At 43.9% G+C, this 25,244-nt stretch overlaps 1 protein-coding gene across 1 annotated transcript; it reads right to left on the bottom strand.

Annotated features, from left to right (window-relative positions):
• Window positions 1–1,215: 1,215 nt before the first annotated feature.
• LOC132888388 (extracellular calcium-sensing receptor-like) lies at window positions 1,216–4,571 on the bottom strand. Its single transcript, XM_060924441.1, has 6 exons — window positions 4,546–4,571; window positions 4,120–4,405; window positions 2,835–3,641; window positions 2,501–2,728; window positions 2,274–2,397; window positions 1,216–2,117 (listed from the first exon to the last, which is right to left on the bottom strand). The coding sequence occupies exons 1-6, from the start codon at window positions 4,569–4,571 to the stop codon at window positions 1,216–1,218; spliced, it is 2,373 nt and encodes a 790-aa protein (XP_060780424.1).
• Window positions 4,572–25,244: the final 20,673 nt, after the last annotated feature.

Here is a 25,244-nt window from a genome sequence, read left to right as displayed (position 1 = left end):
CAACACCAATCTTGATGGGATTAGTACTCATCGTTTTCCAAAAGACCGGACAATGAGAGAGAAATTGGAGCGCTTGGTCTACACAGGCTGTGCACTGAAACCATACAAAGCTCGCGCAGCCTCCTCGCACTTCCGCAGATAACATCACGATTCTGGCTCCAGACTCCCTTGGGATTTTTCCAGACGTGTTTTGTTATTTTATTTTTTTCTGCTGTAGACAGATGGCCTTGTGCAAAATTACCCTTCTGGATGAGTGTGTAAAGGGACATACTTTCATATAAAAAAAAATGAAATTGGTTCAGAATATGCCCTTGAAAGTAAATTTAGAAAGCACTTCTTTCTTTATTTATTTATTTGCATTTTCCATGACAGGGCGGCACAGTGGTGTAGTGGTTAGCGCTGTCGCCTCACAGCAAGAAGGTCCGGGTTCGAGCCCCGTGGTCGGCGAGGGCCTTTCTGTGTGGAGTTTGCATGTTCTCCCTGTGTCCGCGTGGGTTTCCTCTGGGTGCTCCGGTTTCCCCCACAGTCCAAAGACATGCAGGTTAGGTTAACTGGTGACTCTAAATTGACCGTAGGTGTGAATGGTTGTCTGTGTCTATGTGTCAAGCCCTGTGATGACCTGGCGACTTGTCCAGGGTGTACCCGCCTTTCACCCGTAGTCAGCTGGGATAGGCTCCAGCTTGCCTGCGACCCTGTAGAACAGGATAAAGCTGCTACAGATAATGAGATGAGATGAGATTTTGCTGAACAGTCAACAGCTCAACAGCTGCCTTGATCAACAAGAAGTCATTGTCAGAATCACTGGCAGCTTCCTGGTACTTAATTGATTCATTAATTCATTAGCCAAGGTATATTTTTCATTTATTAATTCATTAGAAATGTTTTAAGCAGCCAATCAAGTATTTAATTAATTCACAAATATATTCTTGAGATATACTACTTAAAGTGTTGTCAGTAAAAATGTTGAATTTTTCTAGAAAAATAATAGGAAAGGTATGTAGTTAAAGAATGTACATATAGACCCACTGACAGGTCTTGTGAGCTGGAGGCATTGATATGATTTGGTATCCCTGACATAGATTGCATTATGACATATTTTACTTTAAACTTATATGTTTAAATCACCTCCCTGACAGCATTTTTCATTGTGCTATTAAAGAACCTTGGCATACAGATCAGGTGTGTTTATTTAGCTATGAAAAACATATACGTACATCATTTGGTCTTACCCATTACTTGCTTTTTAGTGTTCATTTCAGGCCTCAGTAAAATTATATAGCATTTTGGTGCAAAGATACAGAAAAGTAAACTGTAACTTGATGCTAAAATGGCAAATATTTCTACTGCTACAGTAAATTTTCCAGGAGAGCTAACATAAGCTGGGATAAAGGTGATCCAAACTGCACAGAATATAAGCATGCTGAATGTGATCAGTTTTGCCTCATTAAACTGATCAGGCAGTTTTCGAGCCACAAAAGCCAAAACAAAGCATAAGCTGGCAAGAAAACCTATATAACCCAATACAGCCCAGAAACCTACAGTTGAACCCAAATTGCACTCTAACATAATTTTTTCTTGGTAATAACTCGTATTCATATAAGGGAAGGGAGGTGATATTGTTAACCAAAGTGCACAAATAAGGACCTGTATGAGAGAGAAAACAAGAACACTCAGCCTTTGTTGTGGAGGCCCAAACCATTTCATGACATTACTGCCTGGAAGTGTTGCCCTGAAGGCCATTAACACCACTATTGTTTTCCCTAAAATACAGGAGATGCAGAGGACAAAGGTAATTCCAAATGCTGTGTGGCGTAACATACAAGACCACTCAGATGGTTGACCAATGAAGGTAAGTGAAGAAAGAAAACACAGAGTCAGCGAGAAGAGGAGCAGAAAGCTTAGCCCAGAGTTGTTGGCCCTAACAATAGGAGTATTTTTATTGCAGTAGAAAATAAATATAGTTAGAATGGTAAACAAAACCCCAACCAAGCAAAAAAATGCAAGCAATACTCCCATTATATCCTTGTATGATAGGAATTCAACTTCTTTTGGAACACAGGCATCTCCTCTTGTGTTTGACCAATATTGCACTGGGCATTTCAAGCAGTTAAGTGAATCTAAATGGAAAATATGAAAATAATTGGAGATATTTAGTATATTTAGTATATCATCATTATAATTATCAGACATTATCAATTGTATTCTCTTGGTTGTGCTATGATGTATTAAAATTGTGGTTTGAATGATTACTGTATTTTTTTTTTTCCTGGTACCTGATATGTTGCTAATTTCTCCTGGTGCACATTGTATACAGTCAAAGCAACAGGCAGGCCTCCCTTTCTGAACAGCTTTCCTGGTACCTGGGGGACAACTCTCACTGCAGACAGATACTGGTACCTTCATAGCACAAGTTAGAAACAAATAAGATTAACTTTTCTAGACAGTTGATTGCAGGAGAATTAGCATTCTAAAAAAAGTTTACTTGTGTGACAGGGAATACCATTCTGCTTCCTCCTTTCCAGACAATTTGAGCTCCATTCAAAGTAAGTTGTTGGGCTTTAGGCAATGATGCATCATAGTAGCCTACTGTTACTACTTTTGTGATGCCTTCAGAGAACTTTTGCAGATTGATTAACTCATATTTTGCTGGTGAATCTCCATTCTTGTTGAAAAATATATGCTCTCTGTTATGTATAGTGAAATTTACATTCTGCAAGGAATATAGAACCTTGAAAACAGAAGTTGCATCAAACATTATCATATTTATATCATGAGTGCTCTATTCATTTTCTTTTCTACTTATGTTTAAAATGGATAATTGTAACCTGTCTCACCTCCCAAGGCTGTATTTGGGAATGATCTGTACATTTTGAATTAGAAAATGTATGTTTAGGCTGCTTACATGAAAGTAAATTGTGTAGTGCATGTCCCACTGCATATACAGCCTTATAGACATTGTTAGTGAATCTTAGATTTGATACATCAGTAAAATAATTTTTTGCATTTTTTAAATGCTCAGATCCATTACAGCTCCTTACGCCTTCCCTGGGACTCAGTGAGCAGTTAAAGATACTTTCCCAAAAGTCTTTAAGAAACATGCTGTTGGGGAATTGTGATGGATTCACTTTCTCTAAAAAAGGGCTCAATTTAGGGATTGTAACTCTGGGTACAGTGAATCCAATGGAGCCAATTAAAGACATATGTCCTAAGCTTTCTGAGAGGGAGCTGTCTGTGATCCAGGCATCACTGCCAATCCACTGCAGTCCTGTAATGTTCTGCCTGTATAACTCCTCCACCAAAATCTTAATCTCTCTGTGAGACATGAATGCCATTATTACTTTCGATGTGGACTGTCTGATAATGTCCACTATTTGGAGTATTTTGTGGTGTGGACTAGTGATCTCAAAAGCTGCAGAATACTCAATACATACACCCTCTTCATGGGCTGCCATTATAAACATGGCAATGCCATTCAGGCCATAGTCATTTCCATTGCTTATGGCTCCTACCCAGGTCCAACCAAAGTTTTTGACCAATTGAGCCAGTGCTCTGCTCTGGTAATAATCACTGGGAATAGTTCTGAAGAAGGATGGAAAATGTTTTCTGTTGCTGAGACAAGCACAGGTCGCAAAGTGACTGATCTGTTGTAACAGAAAACTGCATGATATATCTTTTCCAAAAAAAATAGAATTATTGTATATTGTGTTTTTCATTAATTATTGGCATGAATATTTTGACATAAATAAAGAAACAAATGTTATTTAAAAGAAAATAAATTATTATTATTATTATTATTATTATTATTATTATTATCCATCCATTATCTGTAGCCACTTATCCTGTTCTACAGGGTCGCAGGCAAGCTGGAGCCTATCCCAGCTGACTATGGGCGAGAGGCGGGGTACACCCTGGACAAGTCGCCAAGTCATCGCAGGGCTGACACAAAAACAAACAACCATTCACACTCACATTCACACCTATGGTCAATTTAGAGCCACCAATTAACCTAACCTGCATGTCTTTGGACTGTGGTGGAAACCGGAGCACCCAGAGGAAACCCACACAGACACTGGGAGAATATTATTATTATTATTATTATTATTATTATTATTATCTTACCACTGGTATACGGAACTGTCCAACAGTTCTTGCAATGGCTATTGTTGGTGTTGACCCGGAATGTCCAATAATGGCCTGGGCTGTTTGGGATTTGCACTTTTCATTTACTATTGAGCTTAAATTTGCACTCACTAAAGCCAATGAAGATCTAAGTATATCCATAGATCCACAGTTATTGTATATTCTGTATCCCAGAGAAACTCCAGGCAAAATATTGGGATCTTTGTTGATTTCTTCCACAGCAAATATCATTGTCTGTGCAAACTGGAATTCTCTGAAATTAAAACTTAAAACAATTTGTTAATTACCAATTGTTATCATTATTTCAGTCTAAAAATAAGCATGCAACTAACAAGTTAATATTTTTCATATAAATATTATTGTAAAAATGTGGCACAGAAAGTTGTAGTATAAACATATACATACCTCCTACATGGGCGTACTTCTGGCATGCTCCTAAAAATGTCTTTGTAGCCCTCTTGTCCAGTGCGAAATGAGAAAATACCTCCAATAATGAGATCTCCATCTGCAAGAAGTTCAGGCTGCTCTATGTGACCATGTAGCCTGCAGACAGGCTTTTGTGCCTCAGAAAGCAAAACCATTAATAATAGCTGAAAGAGAAGCATGATAGCTCATATTATGGTTTCTTCCACAATGCACAATGAGAAACTCAGAAAGTACTTTAAATGTCATGCTCGCCCACGTGACTACTCCCTCAAGAGACAGAGAACATGATATAATTTTATAAGCTCCTTATAAAAATTAATGAGTTATGTAATCCATATCTGCTTAATTTCCTGCCACTTTAAATCATATGTAAATTTTAATGCATTTTATGTCATTGTTTGTACAACCCCAAATCATTTTTTTGTCATCCAGGATTTTTTAAAATTATATCCTTGTTTTTCTTTTTTTTAAAGTATGTGTTTTTATCTTTGTTTGTTGATAGTTTTAGCATTGTAAGAGACAAATTTTGCTTTGAATAATGCTAATAATAATAATAATAATAATAATAATAATAATAATAATTATTATTATTATTATTATTATTATTATAAAATTTGGGTTCAAGGGTTGTGATATCCGGGGTGGTAGTGGGGATTAGCTCCCACTCCCTATAAAGTGCCCAATAGGTGTGCACCTCAAACAGCCTCTGACAACCAAGTCCAGCTCCTGGCCTTCATGTGTGGTTTAGTATCTAAACCGGGCAGACCTGTTTCTACTAACAGGAGAAGGGATGAAAGGCAGGCCCTGGTGCCTCAAAACCAGATGCTTTGGGTAGATGGGGCTTGTTAACCTTGGTTGGTAGCTCATCTAAGAGAAGGAAAACTCTAATCTCAAACCTCCACTGCCTTGTGTCCATACCCACTCATAGGAAAGGCTAAGGGAGTAAACCCTGACAGGAAATCCAGAGGTGGAGTCCCTAAGGTGGCGTGGCATCATAATGTCATCCTGGCAACTCCTGCAACACCACTGGTGCCAAGCTGTATTGACTTTCGTCATTTCCTTGGATTCACCAGCTGCATGGGGGGGGGGGGGGGTCTGCTGCCCAGGCAACAGCTGATCCTCCATATTTTCCCTACCCAGGCTATGTAGCTCCACTGGAGAGGACACTCCAGTGACATCAAAAGGTGCCAGTACAACACAGGAAGTGAGCAGTTACTGGTTTTAAGCTCATCCGATTGGCGAAGGAAACAAGCACTAGGGGCCACTTCCGATGGTGGGAGAGGTCATCATACCTCACTGGACAGCTACTGCCTGCCTCAAGCTGGGCAGCCACCAGCCAGTTAGGTACTGTCCTACCATGGCCTGCCTGCCTCACTGGGTGTGTGGGGATTAGAAACCATCTTGAAAAGTGGGCCATAAACCCTGCACCAGGCAAAACAAACAGTAGAAAAAGGAAGACTCCAGCTCTTTGTTTTGCAAACTGGAACATCAGAACCATGTGTCCTGGTCTCACGGCTGACCTGCAACAAATCGATGATGCAAGGAGGACTGCTGTCATTGACAGAGAACTCTCCCGGCAAAATGTCAATGTTGCTTGCCTCCAGGAGACCCAACTGGCTGACAGCGACACCATCAGGGAAGCAAGCTACACCTTCTTCTGGCAAGGGAAGTCCTCAGATGAACCCTGGCAGCATGGTGTTGTCTTCGCTGTGAAGAACATGCTTGTCGCCCTCACCGAGACTCCTTCAGCGGGCATGGAGAGAATCCTCACCCTCCCTCTGTCAACAACCTCAGGCCCAGCCAACATCATCAGTGTATATGCTCTAACCCTCTACTCAACTCCTGAGGAAAAAAGACCTATGAGGCCCTGGATGAAGTGATATCCAGGATCCCTAGCACTGAAGCCCTTCATCTCCTTGGAAACTTCAACGTTAGAGTGGGAGCTGATCAAGTGCCCTGGCCCACCTGCCTCGGTGCCCACGGAAGGGGCAAGATCAATGAGAACAGCCGGTGACTGTTGGAGTTCTGCTTCTTCCATGGCTTATATGTGACCAACACCTTTTTCAAGTGTAAGGAGATCCACCAAGTGTCCTGGAGACACCCATGCTCCTGTCACTGGCACCAGCTAGACCTAGTCATTACCAGGAATATGGAACTTGCCAGTGTTCTCCCCACCCGCACCTACCACAGCACAGACTGCAACACAGACCACTCCCTTGTTGCCAATAAGGTGCACTTAACATCAAAGAAGATGCACCACTTGAAGAAGAAGGAATGCCCACACATCAACACCTGCTGTACTAGGAACTTTGAGAGGACTCAGCAGTTTGTGATATAACTGGAAGAATCTCTCACCGCGAAGATGCCCACCGACGACACCATGGACTCCAAGTGGTCCTGCCTCTGAGATGCTGTGTAAAACTCAGCTATCACTGCCTACGGGAAGAAGAAGTGCAAGAATGTCGACAGGTATGAGGCCCATTGGGAGGAGATGGAGCCCATGACCAAGTTGAAGAGGAAAGCCCTCCTGGCTTACAAAGCCACACCTAGCCCCATTACATTAGAAGCCCTCAGGACTGCCAGGAAAAGATCCCAGAAGACCGCCCACCACTGCACCAACACCTTCTGGCTGAACCTCTGCAGTAGTATACAGACAGCTGCCGAGACAGGGGACACAAGAGGGATATACAAGGGCATCAAGAAGGCAACTGGCCTAGTCTCCAGCAAGTCCGCCTCCCTCAAGTCTAAGTTGGGTGAAGTCATTACAGATGAGCAGAAGCAGCTACAGTGATGGGTTGAGCACTACCTCGAGTTGTACACAACCCAAAACATCATCACTGACTCTGCCCTCAATGTCATTCCAGACCTGCTAGTCATGGAGAAGCTAGACACACCACCCACTGTGGAAGAGCTCAGTAAAGCTATTGACTGCCTTGCTAGTGAGAAGGCTCCTGGGAGTGATGGCATCCCTGCAGAAGTACTGAAGAGTGGGAAATCTGCACTGCTCCAACCCCTGCATGAGCTCCTCTGTCTATGCTGGGAACAGGGATATATCCCCCAGGACATGAGAGACGCTAGCATCGTAACTTTGTACAAGAACAAAGGAGACTGCAGCAACTGCAACAACTACTGGGGGATCTCCCTCCTCAGCATGATCAGAAAAGTGTTCACCCGAGTCACCCTGGCACGCCTGCAGACCCTAGCCTCCTGCTTCTACCCAGAGTCCCAGTGTGGCTTCAGAGCAGGCCTGTCAACAGTAGACATGATCTTCTCACTACGCCAGCTGCAGGAGAAGTGTTATGAGCAGCAGATGCCCCTCTACATCACCTTCATAGATCTGAAAAAGGTGTTTAACCTGATCAGCCAGAGCAGACTCTTTAGGCTACTGCAGAAGATTGGCTGCCCCTCACACCTGCTTGCAGTCATCACTTCATTCCATGAGAACATGCCCAGGATGTTCTGCTTCAGTGGAGCAACATCTGAGGCCTTCCTGGTCAGCAGCAGAGTAAAACAGGGCTGCGTCCTTGCGCCAACGTTCTTCGGCATCTTCTTCTCGATGCTCCTCCAGCTTCAGAGACTGCACCTTCAGAGACTGCAGCGAGGGAGTCTTCATCCACACCAGAGCTGATAGCAAGCTGTTCAACATCGCACACCTCTGCGCTAAGACTAAAGTCACAGAGGTACTCATCCATGAGCTGCTCTACACTGATGACACAGCCTTGACATCACACACAGAAGATGGCCTGCAACAGCTCATTAGTCGCCTTTCCCATGCCTGCAAGGAGTTTGGACTGACCATCAGTTTGAAGAAGATGAAAATCATGGCGCAGGGCACAGATCATCCTCCAGCTATCACCATCAATGGGTACAACTTGGAAGCTGTTGAAAACTTTACTTACCTTGGGTGCATCATCTCCAGCTCACTTACTATTGAGACAGAAGTGAACAGCAGGACTGCCATGGCTGCAGCAGCTATGGCGAAACTGAACCAGAGAGTCTGAAGTAAACCCAGCCTCACTGAGAAGACCAAGCTGCACATCTACCAGGCCTGCATGCTAAGCATACTCCTCTACAGCAGTGAGGCATGGACCACCTACACAAGCCAGGAGTAAAAACTCAACAGCTTCCATCTGAGGTGCCTGCGACACATTCTACACATCCGGTGGCAGGACAAAGTGTCCAATACTGAGGTCCTGGAGTGAGCCAACATGAACAACATGTTTGCCATTCTCAGAGAGAGGTGCCTGCACTGGCTTGGCCATGTCAGGTGAATGGAACCTGGGTACATCCCCAAATATCTCCTGTATGCTGAACTCGCAGAAGGCTCATGACCAATTGGATGCCCATGCCTGCACTACAAGGATGTCTGCAAGAAGGACATGAAACTGTACATCAATGTCGCCACGTAAGAGAGCCTCGCAGAAGACCGTCCAGCCTGGTGCCTTGCTGTGAGAGAGGGTGTGCAGACAGCAGAGGAGGCAAGAAACACAGCCCTTGCTCAGAAGAGAGCCAAGCACAAGGAGAACCAAAGTCAGCCACAGCAGCCACATGCAAGTCAGACTACATAGCCACTCACGGAAATGCAACTAGATTCGCTTTTGGATGCTACTCCATCATCTCCCGAAGAAGGAAGGATGCTGAATAATAGTTATAAAAAAGTTGGTATGGTGAGAAAATGTAAATAAAAAAGAAAGCAGTGATGTCTAAATTTACTTTGACTTGTATTTCATTGCAAACAGTATGAACCCAAGACATTTCATGCTTTATTTGGTCAACTTCATTTCATTTGTTAATATACATCCATTTCTGCATTTAAAGCTTGCAACACATTCCAAAAAAGTTGGGACAGGGCAATTTAGAGCTAGTAATGAGGTAAAACAATTAAATAATGATGTGATTTGAAACAGATGATGTCAGGTAATTATAATCGTGATTTGGTACAAAATCATTCATTCATCATCTCTAGCCGCTTTATCCTTCTACAGGGTCACAGGCAAGCTGGAGCCTATCCCAGCTGACTACGGGTGAAAGGCGGGGTACACCCTGGACAAGTCGCCAGGTCATCACAGGGCTGACACATAGACACAGACAACCATTCACACTCACATCCACACCTACGGTCAATTTAGAGTCACCAGTTAACCTAACCTGCATGTCTTTGGACTGCGGGGGAAACCGGAGCACCCGGAGGAAACCCACGCGGACACGGGGAGAACATGCAAACTCCACACAGAAAGGCCCTCGCCGGCCCCGGGGCTCGAACCCAGGGCCTTCTTGCTGTGAGGCGACAGCGCTAACCACTACACCACCGTGCCGCCGGTACAAAATCAGTATCAAGAAAAATCTTTGAGGAGTAAAGATGGACTGAGGATCTTCAGTTTGACAGCAAATACATGAGAAAATTTTTGAAATGTTTAAAAACAATGTTCCTCAAAGAAAAATATGAAGGGATTTGGGTATTTCACCCTCTATGGTGCACATTATCATGAAACAGTTCAAGAAATAGGGAGGAATTTTGGTGCATAAAGGGCAGGGATGCAAACCTAAGCTGAACACCCGTGATCTATGATCACAGAAATGGCAGTGAATCAAGAACCATCATTCATCTATAGCTGATGTAACCACATGGGCTTGGGATTACTTTGGAAAACCTTTGCCAAGCTCTACAATACAGAGTTATATCCACAAATGCCAGTAAAACTTTACTGTGCAAAAAAATCCTTATATCAACTGTATCCAGAAGCACTGTTACATTCTCTGGGCTTGGAGGCATCTGGGATGGACCATCATACAGTGGAAACGTGTATTGTGGTCAGGTGAATCAGTATTCCAGGTCTTTTTTTATTATTATTATTTTTTTTTTTTTTAAAGAAATGGATGCTGTGTGCTCTGGACCAAAGACAAAAAGGACCATCCAAACTGGCACCAGCAATAAGTGCAAAAGCCAGGGTCTATCATGGTATAGGGTTGTGTCAGTGCCCTTGGCAAAGGTAACTTAAACTTCTGTGATGGCAGCAATAATGGAGAAAAGTACATTGTGATTTAAATACGACATGTTTTCCAGGGATGCTCATGCATATTTCAACAAGACAATGCAAAATCACATTCTGCCCACATTACAAAGGCATGGCTGCAGAAGAATAGGGTGCAGGTGCTGGACTGGTCTGCCTGCAGTTCTGATCTGTCCTCAGTAAAGAATGTGTGGCAAAATTTGAAACAAAAAATGTGACAACAATGACCATGCACATCTTTTAAGTGAGAAGGAATGGCAACATTACAAAGTGGTAAATGCTTTCCTGTCCCACTTTTTTTTTTTTACCTGTATTGCAAGAAAAAGACTTGAAATAAGTGTTTATTTTAAAACAAACAAAATTCATGAGGTACAGCATCAAATAATGTGCTATTGTATTTTTTTGTGTGTGCAATACAAGTCAAAGATTATTTACAAATCATTGTTTTCAGTTTTAAAATCAATTTTAACATACTGTCCCAACTTTTTCTGATTTGGAGTTGTAATATTTTCTTATAGATGGTTATTTTATGATTGCTGCACTATTGAATCATACATAATTTTTTTTTTAATTTAAACATATATAGGAGTTTGCCCTAAGAGCACTAAATACTTACCTAGAGGGCTCACCCTTAATTTTCTTTACATAATTTAGTGGACGAGAATAATGGACAAAAAATGGAAAATATATATGGAAAAAAAGAGGAAAAAATACAAGCAGGTGGCGTCAAAATATAACAGTCAATTAAAAAAAACTTTATCTGTTGTTTGATAATTACCTTAACAAAAGCGTTTGGTTTTAGCTATATAAATCTGAACACTGCAAAATAGATTTTCATTTGACTCGAGAGACAGAAAAGATTAACCAAACAAAAAGACAGAAACTTTTTCATTTTCAGACATATGCGACCACCTATTTGCAAAGCTTTGTGCAGTTGAGGCGAGCAGAGATTGTCTAGGGACGGCAACTAGCGGGCAATGCAAGAAATAGTGCTTGATGGTTTCAGGATTATTACTACATTGACAGATTGACGAGGGCTTGCGTCCTATTTTGAATAAATAAAAATTTAAAGCACAGGCATTTAGTCGAAGTCTAGCATGAAGAATAGAGGTGTATCTATCTATGCCGTAAAAGAAAAGCTCGTTACATTTCGGTACTTGAAAAACAATTAACAGTTCTTTTTTAAACAGGCTTAAAGTATCCAGATTTCATATATTTATATTAACATCATTCCACAAAAGGGTGGTGGATGGAAAAAAAGATTTTTTTAAAGCGATCAGTACGGCTAGAAAATATTTCATATTCCCAAACATTACTTTTCAACAAACAAACAAACAAACAAACAAACAAACAAACAAACAATTAGGAAATAAAAATTTTAAAGGTAGACTGCCTTTCAGATTTTTCAAGTGTAGGTCATTAAAAAAATATATATCACAGACTTTATTTATTTATTTATTTTTATTATTTTTTTTTTAAATAGAACAATTAATGAATTTAGGGGCACATGGCCCTAAATTCTCTGTTGTTTTTGCCTGCTTCAACATGACCCAATTCAAGATACTATGCCATGCATCACATGGTGGGCTTTCTCTGTTTGCACAAGGCATTGTGGGATACAAATTTGAAACAGGAGAGAAACATGGAGGATGTGAGTGCATGAATGAAATGTGAAAGACCGACTACAGTAATGGAAAGTGAGAAGAAAAGATGTTCTTTTGCAAAGGAAAGGAAAAGCAGGACCAAACTAATAAATATCGGCGGTCAGCGAGCACCTCGGTGTGATCAGCTGTTCATTTAGTGACAGAATGATGGAACTGACAGTGCACGATCAAAGATAAACCTGCACATGTGCACACAGACTTCCTCTGTCTGCTAGACTGTGTGAAGCGAGCAATTTCATGCACATTATTTGCTAGGGAATCCCCTCAAATTAAGGCCCTGTCCACACGGCAACAGATTCAGGTGACTCCGATACAATTGCTTATCGTTTAGGCCTGGCGTCCACACGGCACCGGCGTTTTGGGTGCCCAAAACGCAATCTTTTTGAGAATGGTTTCCAGAGTGGAAAGATCTGGCAACGTTGCCGTTGTGAAGTCGTCTGGATGAGTAGAACGGATTTGTTTACGATGACGTCACAACCACATGACTGTGAGTGCTTCACGCCGGGTAGAAGTGTAACGAATATCACCAGGAAAAAGCCTTACAGAGCACTAGTGAGAGTGAAACATGAGCTTGGATATTATTATTATTATTATTATTATTATGTTCAGTGTTAGTTCACAGTAGTAAAGCAAGAAGCAGAATAGTGACAGTAATAGTGAAGCAAAAACATGCAATTATACAAACACTGCAGCTCTACAGCAAAATATTCATTTATGAAATGGTCTGATTCTTAACACCAGTAGTGCCAATGATGATCTCATTGCGATGCGAGTTGTCAACAAATCCTATAACTTGGTTCATGAAACGCGCTTACAAAATATTTTCACTGTGAATATTTATTGTGTACTGGTGCAATCCCGCCAGCAAAAATAGGGGAAAAAAGGAGCGATCTCACCTCTTCAGATGCTGATTTAAGTCCGACAATACATTCCTCAAAAAGGGCATAGAGGAGCAAATTAATCCAATTTATTCCGGACCATTAAAGATGCCGCCTTCCGCGTAGAATCATACGTCATCCTCGCCGCCATATTGGAGAGGTCAAAGCGGAGAATAAAGATTAGCTGCGTTTAACTGTACCAACAGGTTTACCGTCCAAACGAGATCATATGGGATTACCTTTCACAGGTGAGAAACAACAAATTAATCCATCAACGTGTATCATTCAATTTATTCCGGACCATTGAAGACACCGCCTTCCGCGTAGAATCATACGTCATCCTCGCCGCCATTTTGGATAGGTCAAAGCGGAGAATAAAGATTAGCTGCGTTTAACTGTACCAACAGGTTTTCTGTCCAAACGAGATCACATGGGATTACCTTTCACAGGTGAGACTGGAAAAATACTTTTCATTGTATTTGGTCATTATAATGTAATTTTACAAACAGATTTTCCTGACTTTGTGGCTAATATGAAGTCTCGTGCATAATAGTTTATGCGCATGCGTCGTTACTTCTGCTATTGTTCTGGTGTCTCCGAAGGGACCGTCTTACAGCGCCCCTAGAGGTGTGGCATGTGTATTGCATCGTTTTCAGCAAGCGTTGCGTTGCCATATGGACCTGATATTTTACTGATTGTTGCCCATTTGGACGCGATATATTTTTAAATAACATCTCGTTGCCGTTGTCGTGTGGATGTAGCCTAAATAAGTTCCCAGGCACAGAATGGCCTGATATGTTGTAAGATATTACAGAAATAAACATACATGACCAAATTTCAGAGGGAACTAAATTTCACTGATTTTATGAAATTGAAAGGCTGTCTCACTTTAATCAAAAGTACCATATTACATATTTCATGCATTTCTTTAGAGAGAAAATAAGTTTGGGTTTTTTTTTCATTTTTTTTAAAGGTTGCCACATGAAACCGACTTTATTTATTTTGCTGTTTACTGGTCTCTATACCTCTTTATCATGTATACATACATAATATTATATTATAGAGATTAGATTTTCTCTCTCTCTCTCTCTCTCTCTCATCCACAAGATGGCAAAACAGCTCCATGAATTACTCTAAGACCACAGTTTATTGACAAGCTTGTCTCAAATATGTCCATATATTACTAAGTTCAATTACGTGAGATTATATAGACCACACTTTCAACTGTATTAAAGTTAACTGTATATTTTCAAAATACTTTGCATAATGAAAATGTTAACTGACACTTATGCAATTTTCTTACATGAACAGTCATAACCAGCACAACAGTGCTTCCAAATGCTTGAATTTTTGTGTGACTTCTATCGAACATGTTTCTAAATCCATGACAGCTCATCTTTTGATGCTATTTAAAATAAATTATGTTTTTATGATCTTGATGTTCTATGATTTAAGCACTTTCAAACACATGAAAGAATACATTTGGGGTACAATAATACTTTAGAAAACAAAGAGGCATCATCATTAATTCTGCTATATCAAGGTATCACATTTCTACATTGTAATGTACATAATGCCTTCAATTTATGTCCAGAACAGTAAGTAGCATCTCACAGTTTTGAGCTAGTGACACTACAAATGAGCACGTTGTCCATGTGACACTCTGCTACAGGCAGCATGTGAATGACCACTGAGATGTGCCACTACAAATATTCTGACACTGATATGTACGTTGCCAAGAGAAGACTGTACCATCCAAGTGGTACAGTTTTGACAATGTTATCTGTCAGGACACTATGTTTGTATACACTATGTTTGTTTATTGTTTGTTTACACTATGTTTGTTTATTGAACACTTGAACTCTGGCTAGCAGTATGTTAAACCAAGGGAACTATATCGTTAAAAGAAGAAGTCTTTATTAGTCATATAAACATTATAGAATAATTCTCTTCATATTCCAGCTTGGTAGGCAGGTGGGGTCCATGAATCCAAGATGGCGCCAGTGAGTAGGTTGCCATGCTACCGGGTAACTGCTCTGACCACACTTTCTTGCTTTTTTTTTGAAGTTATTCAGCTGGTTGTTTTTGGAAATTTTTAGCTATTCAGTATGGCAACAGTGATTAGATATGATAGAAATACCCTTATTTCTATTGGTCAACAATCTACTTACATACCAACATTTTTCACTCTGGACCCAGCCTGGCCAGTGGAGATCTTGAGGGAGAACAAAGGTCGCCACCCTAAGCAATGACCTAGAGGGAAATGAGACTACATCAAGAACAGGCTGTAGGCTCACACACATTGTGCACCCATGCCCACTATCCTGCTAGTAAGTGTTCAATCCATCAAAAACAGGCTTGATGACCTCAGGGCCAGAGTCAAGTTCCAGAGGGACATTCGGGACTGCAACCTTCTCTGCTTCACCAAGACATGGCTGACCTCAGCAGTACTGGACCAGCCAGCAGGATTCTTGGTTTCACATATAGACAGAACAATGGAGTCAGGAAAAGCAAGAGAAAGTGGTGTGTGTCTGATGGTGAAGAAGAAGAAGAAGAACTTTATTTATCACACATACACTTAAGCACAGTGAAATTCCTCTCTGCATCTGAAGTAGTGAACACACACACGTGAGCAATGAGCACACCCACATACAGTACACAGAGCAATGGGCAGCTATGCTATAGCACCCAGGGAGCAGTTGGAGGTTAGGTGCCTTGCTCAAGGGCACTTCAGCCCAAGGCCGCCCCATGTTATCCTAACTGCATGCCTTTGAACTGTGGGGGAAACCACAGCACCCAGAGGAAACCCACACAGACATGGGGAGAACATGCAAACTCCACACAGAAAGGCCCCTGCTGGCTACTGGGCTCAAACCTAGAACCTTTTTGCTGTGAGGCAACAGTGCTAACAACTACATCACTGTGCCACCATGCTGTGAATAACAAATGGTGTGCTAGTACCATTTCTCCTCTCACCCGCTCATGTTCACCTAACCTGGAACTTCTGACCATCAAATGTTGCCCTTTCTACCTTCCATGAGAATTCACCTCAGTCATAGTCAGCACCATTTATATTCCATCCCAGGCGGACATGGATACTGCCTTGTGTAAGATACATGAGGCTCTAATTCAACAGGCGATAAACCTGTTGAATTAGGATGATGCATTTATTGTTGCGGGGTACTTTAACAGTGCCAACCTTAAACATGCATTTCCAACCCTCCACCAATATATCACCTGCCCAACAGGGGAAATAGGACGTTGGACCACTGTTACACTCCATTCAGTGACTGTTACAAGGCAAAGTCCCTGCCAGCATTTGGGAAATTGGACTATGCCACCATCTTCCTCACTCCTGTTTACAAACAGAGACTGAAACAGGAAGTCTCAGTTGTGAGGGAGGTCACTTGCTGGACAGACCTATCAGAAGCCACCCTACAGGATGCCATGGATGATGCAGACTGGGACATGTTCTGGCACAGCTCTGATGACATCAACATGTTTATGGAAGCAGTCGTGGGATTTATCAGGAAACTAGTGGATGACACAGTTCACAAAACCACCATCAGGACGTTTCCCAATCAGAAGCCATGGGTGAATAAAACCATCCATGATGCTCTGAGATTGCGCACTGCCGTATAGAAGGCAGGGCTTGCTGCCAGAAACATGGACCAATATAAAGCTACATCTTACAATGTGTGCAGAGTGGCAAAGGAGGTCAAGTGGAATGACCGGAGCAAACTAGAGCCACAGCTACAGCAAAGTGACACAAGAATCATCTGGAAGGGACTCAGGACAATAACGGGTTACAAAAAAATACACCACTCACAGTGATAAATGTGGTCGCATCACTGGCAGACGAGCTGAACACATTTTATGCTCACTTCGAGGCTGCAGCTAGTGCTACATACATATATACACATATACACACACAATATATATATATATATATATATATATATATATATATATATATATATATATATATAAAACCCCGATTCCAAAAAAGTTGGGACAAAGTACAAATTATAAATAAAAACAGAATGCAATGATGTGGAAGTTTCAAAATTCCATATTTTATTCAGAATAGAACATAGATGACATATCAAATGCTTAAACTGAGAAAATGTATCATGTAAAGAGAAAAATTAGGTGATTTAAAATTTCATGACAACAACATCTCAAAAAAGTTGGGACAAGGCCATGTTTACCACTGTGAGACATCCCCTTTTCTCTTTACAACTGTCTGTAAATGCCTGGGGACTGAGGAGACAAGTTGCTCAAGTTTAGGGATAGGAATGTTAACCCATTCTTGTCTAATGTAGGATTCTAGTTGCTCAACTGTCTTAGGTCTTTTTTGTCGTATCTTCCATTTTATGATGCGCCAAAGGTTTTCTATGGGTGAAAGATCTGGACTGCAGGCTGGCCAGTTCAGTACCCAGACCCTTCTTCTATGCAGCCATGATGCTGTAATTGATGCAGTATGTGGTTTGGCATTGTCATATTGGAAAATGCAAGGTCTTCCCTGAAAGAGAAGTCGTCTGGATGGGAGCATATGTTGCTCTAGAACCTGGATATAACTTTCAGCATTGATGGTGTCTATCCAGATGTGTAAGCTGCCCATGCCACACGCACTAATGCAACCCCATGCCATCAGGAGATGCAGGCTTCTGAACTGAGCGCTGATAACAACTTGGGTCGTCCTTCTCCTCTTTAGTCCGAATGACACAGCGTCCCTGATTTCCAGAAAGAACTTCAAATTTTGATTCGTCTGACCACAGAACAGTTTTCCCCTTTGCCAGAGTCCATTTTAAATGAGCCTTGGCCAGGAGAAGATGTCTGCGCTTCTGGATCATGTTTAGATATGGCTTCTTCTTTGAACTATCGAGTTTTAGCTGGCAATGGCGGATGGCACGGTGAATTGTGTTCACAGATGATGTTCTCTGGAAATATTCCTGAGCCCATTTTGTGATTTCCAATACAGAAGCATGCCTGTATGTGATGCAGTGCCGTCTAAGGGCCCGAAGATCACGAGCACCCAGTATGGTTTTCTGGCTTTGACCCTTACACACAGAGATTCTTCCAGATTCTCTGAATCTTTTGATGATATAATGTACTGTTGATGATGATATGTTCAAACTCTTTGCAATTTTACACTGTCAAACTCCTTTCTGATATTGCTCCACTATTTGTCGGTGCAGAATTAGGGGAATTGGTGATCCTCTTCCCATCTTTACTTCTGAGAGCCGCTGCCACTCCAAGATGCTCTTTTTATACCCAGTCATGTTAATGACCTATTGCCAGTTGACCTAATGAGTTGCAATTTGGTCCTCCAGCTGTTCCTTTTTTGTACCTTTAACTTTTCCAGCCTCTTATTGCGCCTGTCCCAACTTTTTTGAGATGTGTTGCTGTCATGAAATTTCAAATGAGCCAATATTTGGCATGAAATTTCAAAATGTCTCACTTTTGACATTTGATATGTTGTCTATGTTCTATTGTGAATACAATATCAGTTTTTGAGATTTGTAAATTATTGCATTCCATTTTTATTTACAATTTGTACTTTGTCCCAAATTTTTTGGAATCAGGGTTTTATATATGGGGAAGTGGGGGCGTGGCCAAGCATCAGTCTGTGAATGGAGGGCGGAGTCAGGGAAGGTAAGTGGTGGAATCATTGCACCTGATGGGAATTAACCTGTGTTTGTGTGTCTTCCCCAGTGACCGCACCTTTTTAAAGGAGAGGAGAACAGAGAAAGGGAGCTTTCCCCAACCAGAACACTTGTGTGTGTGTATGTGTGTGTGTGTGCGCGCATGACTGGGAATCAGAGAAAGGCTGAAAAGCTAAAAAATAAAGAGTTTGTTGAGAACTCAGTTCTGGCCTGCCCTGCTTCTGTGCTCCACCCACCTTGTCGAATACTACAGTGGTGCTGAAACCCGGGAAAGTGCAGAAGGGAATGGCCACATGGAGTCCTCTCCCTTCAAGGACCTGGTCCATGCTCTTGCCATTGCCCAACAGAGCCAGCACCAGGTGCTGATTGCCTTCCGGAAGGAGCAAGAACAATGCTTCAAAGCCCTGGTCCTGGTGCAACAGGAAGATTGCCAGGCATTCTGGCACCTGCTCGTGTCGGCGGGGGCCCCGATCACCACCGCCACAGACCCTCCCCACCTCACCCTAACGAAGATGGGTCCGCAGGATGACCCCGAAGCCTTCCTCGCTCTTTTCAAGCAGGCGGCTGAGAGGTGGGGTTGGCTGGTGAAACAGCATGCGGAGTGCCTCCTCCCCCTGCTAATGGGCGAGGCGCAGCTGGCCGCGCTATAGCTCCATGCTGACAGCCAGCTAGTCTACGCGGACCTCCGCAGGGCCGGCCTCCAGCGCGTGGGTCGCACCCCAGAGCAGCAGCGGCAGCGCTTCCACGCGCTGCACCTGGAGGAGGTCGGCCGGCCATTTGCATTTGGCCAGCAACTCCGGGACTCCTGCCGGTGGTGCCTGAGGGCCGACAACCATGACGCCGAGGAAATCATTGTTCTGGTGGTGCTGGAGCAATTCGTCACCCAACTGTCGGAGAGAACTGCAGAGTGGGTCCAGTGCCATCGCCTGGTGTCACTGGATCAGGCCATCGAGCTGGCGAAGGACCATATGGCAGCCGTTCCAATGGCAGGACAGCATGTCTCCCCTTCTCCCCTCTCCTGTCTCTCTCCCCCCTTCTGTTCCTTGTCCTCGCCCCATTCCCCCACCACGGAGGTGGGGGCTGGCTCCACCCCAGCTGGCCCGCCGCCCCCACGGTGTCCTACCATTTCCTACTTCCGTGTCTGTGTCTTCCCCCCCTCAGGTGAGTGATCTCTGGAACACCAGTGCAGAGAGAGAGCCTGGGCTGGTATGCTGGTGCTGTGGGGAACCGGGGCACCTCCAGCATCAGTGCTCGGCAATGGAGGTGGGCACGGTGGTCCACATCCTCGATGCACCAGATACCGCCCTCGATCGGGCCGGAGCGTATCGCATACCGGTGAGTATCCAAGGGGATACGTATCAGGCGTTGGTGGACTCCGGCTGTAATCAGACCTCAATCCACCAAAGCCTGATGCAAGATGAGGCATTGGGAAGAGCACAGTTGGTGAAGGTGTTGTGTTTGCACGGGGATGTTCACAACTACCCTCTAGTGTCGGTACACATTCTATTTCGAGGGGAGAAATTTAGAGTAAAGGCGGTGGTTAATCCTCGCCTTACACACTCGATAATTTTGGGGACTGATTGGCTGGGATTTCGGGAATTAATGACGCACTTAGGGAAGAGTGGGGCCTGCCATAGTTCAGTGCAGGGAGGTCCCGGAGTGGCATTGGCAGGAGCAGCTGGCACAGAGCCGTCTACGTCATCACCGCATAAGAGTGAGGAGCAGCAGGCTCCTCTTCCCTCTCTCGGGGATTCCCTCATGGATTTCCCGTTAGAGCAGTCGCGAGACGAGACTCTTCAGCACGCCTTTGACCAAGTGAGAGTAATTGATGGTCAAACGCTCCAGCCAAACGCCACCCCATCCTTCCCCTATTTTTCCATTATTAAGGATAGATTATACTGAGTGACAAAGGACACTCAGACTAAAGGCCAATTTATGCTGACAACCCAGTCCTCGCAGATAGCGTCGCAGACAGTGTCTGCGTAGCCCCCCCACCTTCACAGACGCTCTGCGCGCACCTCCCAAAAATTGTGACCACCGCAGAAGCCTCGCAGACAGCGTCGCAGACAAGAGGGCTCTGATTGGTCCACTCTACATCCGCTGTACACGCACTTCCGCTTCCCTACTTTCCCGGTTTGTTTTGTTTTCATGACCGGCATTTTTAAAAACACGAGCGAAGATGGAGCAGCATGAAGAGCGGTTGATTGAGGAAGTACTTACATCTCTACGACTCCAGTTCTAGTCATTATAAAAAAAAAAAGTTCTAGTCAGGGCTTTGAACCGGAATTTTTTTCCTATTGGTTCGTTCCGAACAGAAACGGAATTTTAACGTTTCCGGTTTTGGGTTCCACCATTAAATAGACGTTCCCGAACCGGTTAGAACAAAAAAATTTCGTTCCCGGAACGGTTAATTACGTTCCCTGTCAGCTGTTTAACAAATGGCTATAAAATTATGTCTCTGTCTCATCCAGCTTAAGCCAAATGTAGGCTAATTCTATTACAACCTTCATTAAATAAGACAAGAAATAATTCAAAACAATTATTATTTCAAATGCTGGCGATTTGGATTCTCAGTATGTCTTCCCATCTACACAAACAGAAAAAGTGCCAAAAATGAAAGATAATTCGTTTAGTGTGTTACCAAAGGCTAGTCAGGCCCTATAGAGGGCTACCGCATGACGTCACCGCGCCGCGCGATTTTGTTAGGCGCCATATTGGAAGTACACATCTATGCAAATACATACATTCATAAACTACAGCTGAAATGTAGCCAGGGCCGGTTCTGCCCTAATCTGGACCCGGGTGCAACATCGTGCACCCCCCCCCCCAAAAAAAAACAAAACAAAAAAAAAACCAGTCTAAATCAGGACAACCATCACATAACTATAACTATAAACATTTTATATCAACTATTTTAACTAAATGGGCTATAATAAATCAGCCTGCAGGCAGCCACGGCGGGCTGCCTCAGAAAAGTAACCATTCAATGACAACTGAAAGCCTGCAGCCACGGTGGGCTGCCTCAGAAAAGTAACCATTTGTCCTACCTTAAAACTCGTTTTGCATTTTCTGCCTCCTTTTTTGTATTTTCGACCCTCCGTTTATTTTCTTTCCTTTTCTGAAAACCCGATTTGTGTCCAGACATTTTGTTCTGCTACCAACGAACTAACTCGTCAGGTCTCGTCTCTCGAGCCCGCGATGATTCCTGTGGGAAGGGCAACAACTGATACATTTTTACAAACAGCCAATAGGGAGGTTGCAACGTTCAGGCTCTTCTTTGCTCAGACACTCTAATGCACTTACTCACTAGCAGTCCACCTTCCCGCTCTCTCCATTCAATCAGCGAACGTCACACAGGAAGTGAACCCCAGCGGGTCATAGAAACTTGCGCAGGAGAAGAATGACTATTTGTAGGCTACAGAAACTTTGAGGAACGAAATAAAAACCGGTATTAACCGGTTACCATTATTTTTAATAAGCGTTTCTGTTCCGGAACATAAAAAATAATAAAGTTTCTGGTTTCGTTTCTGTTCCATGTGAAATAGAAAAAGTTCCCGGTTTTCGTTTTCGTTCCTTGAACCGGTTCAAAGCCCTGGTTCTAGTCATTATAAGTAACCGGAGGATAAACACTCCACTAACCACATCCACCAACTACTCCTAGCGACTTCACGCCCCCTTGCGTTGTGCCAGTGAATGACATCATGCACGCCTATTACTCCCCGCTCAACGATAAATTACAACTGTCTGCGAAAAGCTATCTGCGAAAGCCTTGTTGCAAGAGCATGCAGAGGCCTTAAGGAACAAATAACCCATCTTTTAATCCGAAAGAGCAGCCAGGAATTTATATTCCAGGCGGCTCACTTTAATCCCATGGCCAGGCACTTGGGGCAGGACAAGACACTAGCCCGAATAATGGCCCAGTTCTATTGGCCAGGGATTTGCGGCGATGTCCGTAGGTGGTGTACGGCGTGCCGCAAATGCCAGTTAGTAAATCCTGCGGCCATCCCAAAAGCGCCTTTGTGCCCTCTGCCATTAATCAAGACTCCATTCAAAAGAATTGGGATGGATCTCGTTGGGCCATTAGATCAGTCAACACGAGGATATTACTTTATTTTACTTCTGGTGGACTATGCAACGCAATATCCGGAAGCAGTGGCTCTTCGCAATATCTCAGCATGTAGTATTGCTGAAGCACTCTTCCACGTCATCTCCCGGGTTGGAATCCCCAAAGAGATTCTGACTGACCGAGGCACTACATTTATGTCATGCACACTGTGCAAACTGTATGGGCTACTGGGAATTAAGCCTATCTGCACCAGTGTTTGTCACCCACAAACGGATGGCTTAGTCGAACGGTTTAATCGCACCCTCAAAAACATAATTAGAAAATTCATAAGCGAGGATGCACACAACTGGGATAAATAGCTAGAGCCCAAGTTATTCACAGTGCGAGAGGTCCCACAAGCCTCCATGGGGTTCTCCCCATTCGAATTACTATACGGGCATAAGCCGTGTGGCATTCTGGATGTGCTGCGGGAAAATTGGGAGGAGGGACCTTCAACCAGTAAAAATGAAATTCAATACATTATTGACCTGCGTGCAAAACTCCACACACTCATGCACCTAACCCTGGAGAATTTGCGGCAGGCCCAAGAACGTCAAGTCTGTCTGTACGACAGGGGCACGTGCCTTAGGGAATTCACACCGGGAGATAAAGTACTCGTGTTGTTGCCCATGTCGAGCTCTAAATTGATGGCCAGGTGGCAAGGACCCTTTGAGGTCACATGGCAAGTCGGGGATATCGACTATGAGGTGAGGTAAGGTGAATGGACAGGGGTGGAGTGTTACAGATATACCACCTCAACCTACTAAAACTTTGGAACGAGGAGGTCCCCGTAGCGTTGGTGTCAGTGGTCACAGAGAAGGCAGAGCTGGGGCCAGAGGTTCAAAAAGGGAAATTGACATCACTCACCACTCCGGTCCCCTGTGGAGACCACCTCTCCCCGACCCAGCTCACGGAGGTCGCCCAGTTGCAAACAGAATTTTCTGACGTGTTGTCACCCCTGCCCGGCCACACCCACCTCATAGAACACCACATTGAGATGCCCCCAGGGGTAGTAGTGCACAGCCACCATGACAGACTGTCCGAACACAAAAAAAAAGGTTGTTCGGGAAGAGCTCAAGGCCATGCTTGAAATGTGCATCGTTGAGGAGTCCCACAGTGACTGGAGCAGCCCGGTGGTCTTGGTTCCCAAGGCTGATGGGTCAGTCCAGTTCTGCATGGACTATAGGAAAGTCAATGTGGTGTCTAAGTTTGACACATACCCAATGCCTCGTATTGATGACTTTCTCGATCAACTAGGCACAGCTCGTTTTTATTCAACACTGGATTTGACAAAGGGATATTGGCAGATCCCCTTGACTCCGCTATCCCGAGAGAAAACGGCATTTTCCACACTGTTTGGCTTACACCAGTTCGTCACACTTCCTTTTGGGCTGTTTGGGGCACCCGCTACATTCCAGTGGCTTATGGATAGGGTCCTCCGCCCCCATGCCACCTACGCGGCTGCATACCTGGACGACATTATTATTTATAGTAATGATTGACCACGGCACCTAGAACACCTAAGGGCCATCCTTGGGTCGCTGAGGCGAGCAGGGCTCACAGCCAACCCAAAGAAGTATGCGATTGGGCAGATGGAAGTACGGTATATGGGCTTCCACTTGGGCAATGGGCAGGTGCGTCCCCAAATCAATAAGACAGCAGCGATTGAGGCCTGCCCAAGGCCCAAGACCAAAAAGGGGGTGAGACAGTTTCTGGGGCTGGCTGGCTACTCTCGTAGGTTTATACCTAATTATTCGGACTTCACCAGCCCACTGACTGATCTCACTAAAAAGGGGGCACCAGATCCAGTCCAGTGGATGGAGCAATGCCAGCGGGCTTTCTCTAAGGTAAAAGCTGCACTGTGTGGGGGGCCACTATTACACTCCCCTGACTTTTCTCTCCCCTTTGTTTTGCAGACAGATGCATTGGACAAAGAGCTGGGGGCTGTTCTGTCCCAGGAGGTGGATGGGGAGGACCGTCCAGTGCTGTACATCAGCTGCAAGCTGTCAGTGCGCAAGGGCAGGTACAGCACCATAGAGAAGGAATGCCTTGTCATCAAGTGGGTGGTCCTCGCCCTCTGCTGCTACTTGCTGGGGTGCCCTTTCACCCTCTGATCAGACCACGCACCCCTCCAATGGCTCCACCACATGAAGGATGCCAACGCACGGATCACCCGTTGGTATCTGGCACTCCAGCCATTTAAGTTTGAGGTGGTCCACAGACCGGGGGTGCAGATGGTCATGGCAGATTTCCTCTCCCGTCGGGGGGGGGAGTCGGCTGCAGGCAGTAAGAGTGGGAAAACATGTCTCCTCCCCATAATCCTCACCACTGGAGCTCCCGCAGGGATGTGT

The sequence above is a fragment of the Neoarius graeffei genome, chromosome 6 (assembly GCF_027579695.1).
Source record: "Neoarius graeffei isolate fNeoGra1 chromosome 6, fNeoGra1.pri, whole genome shotgun sequence".
Classification (NCBI taxonomy): domain Eukaryota; kingdom Metazoa; phylum Chordata; class Actinopteri; order Siluriformes; family Ariidae; genus Neoarius; species Neoarius graeffei.
This window is presented reverse-complemented; position numbering and strand designations above follow the sequence as displayed.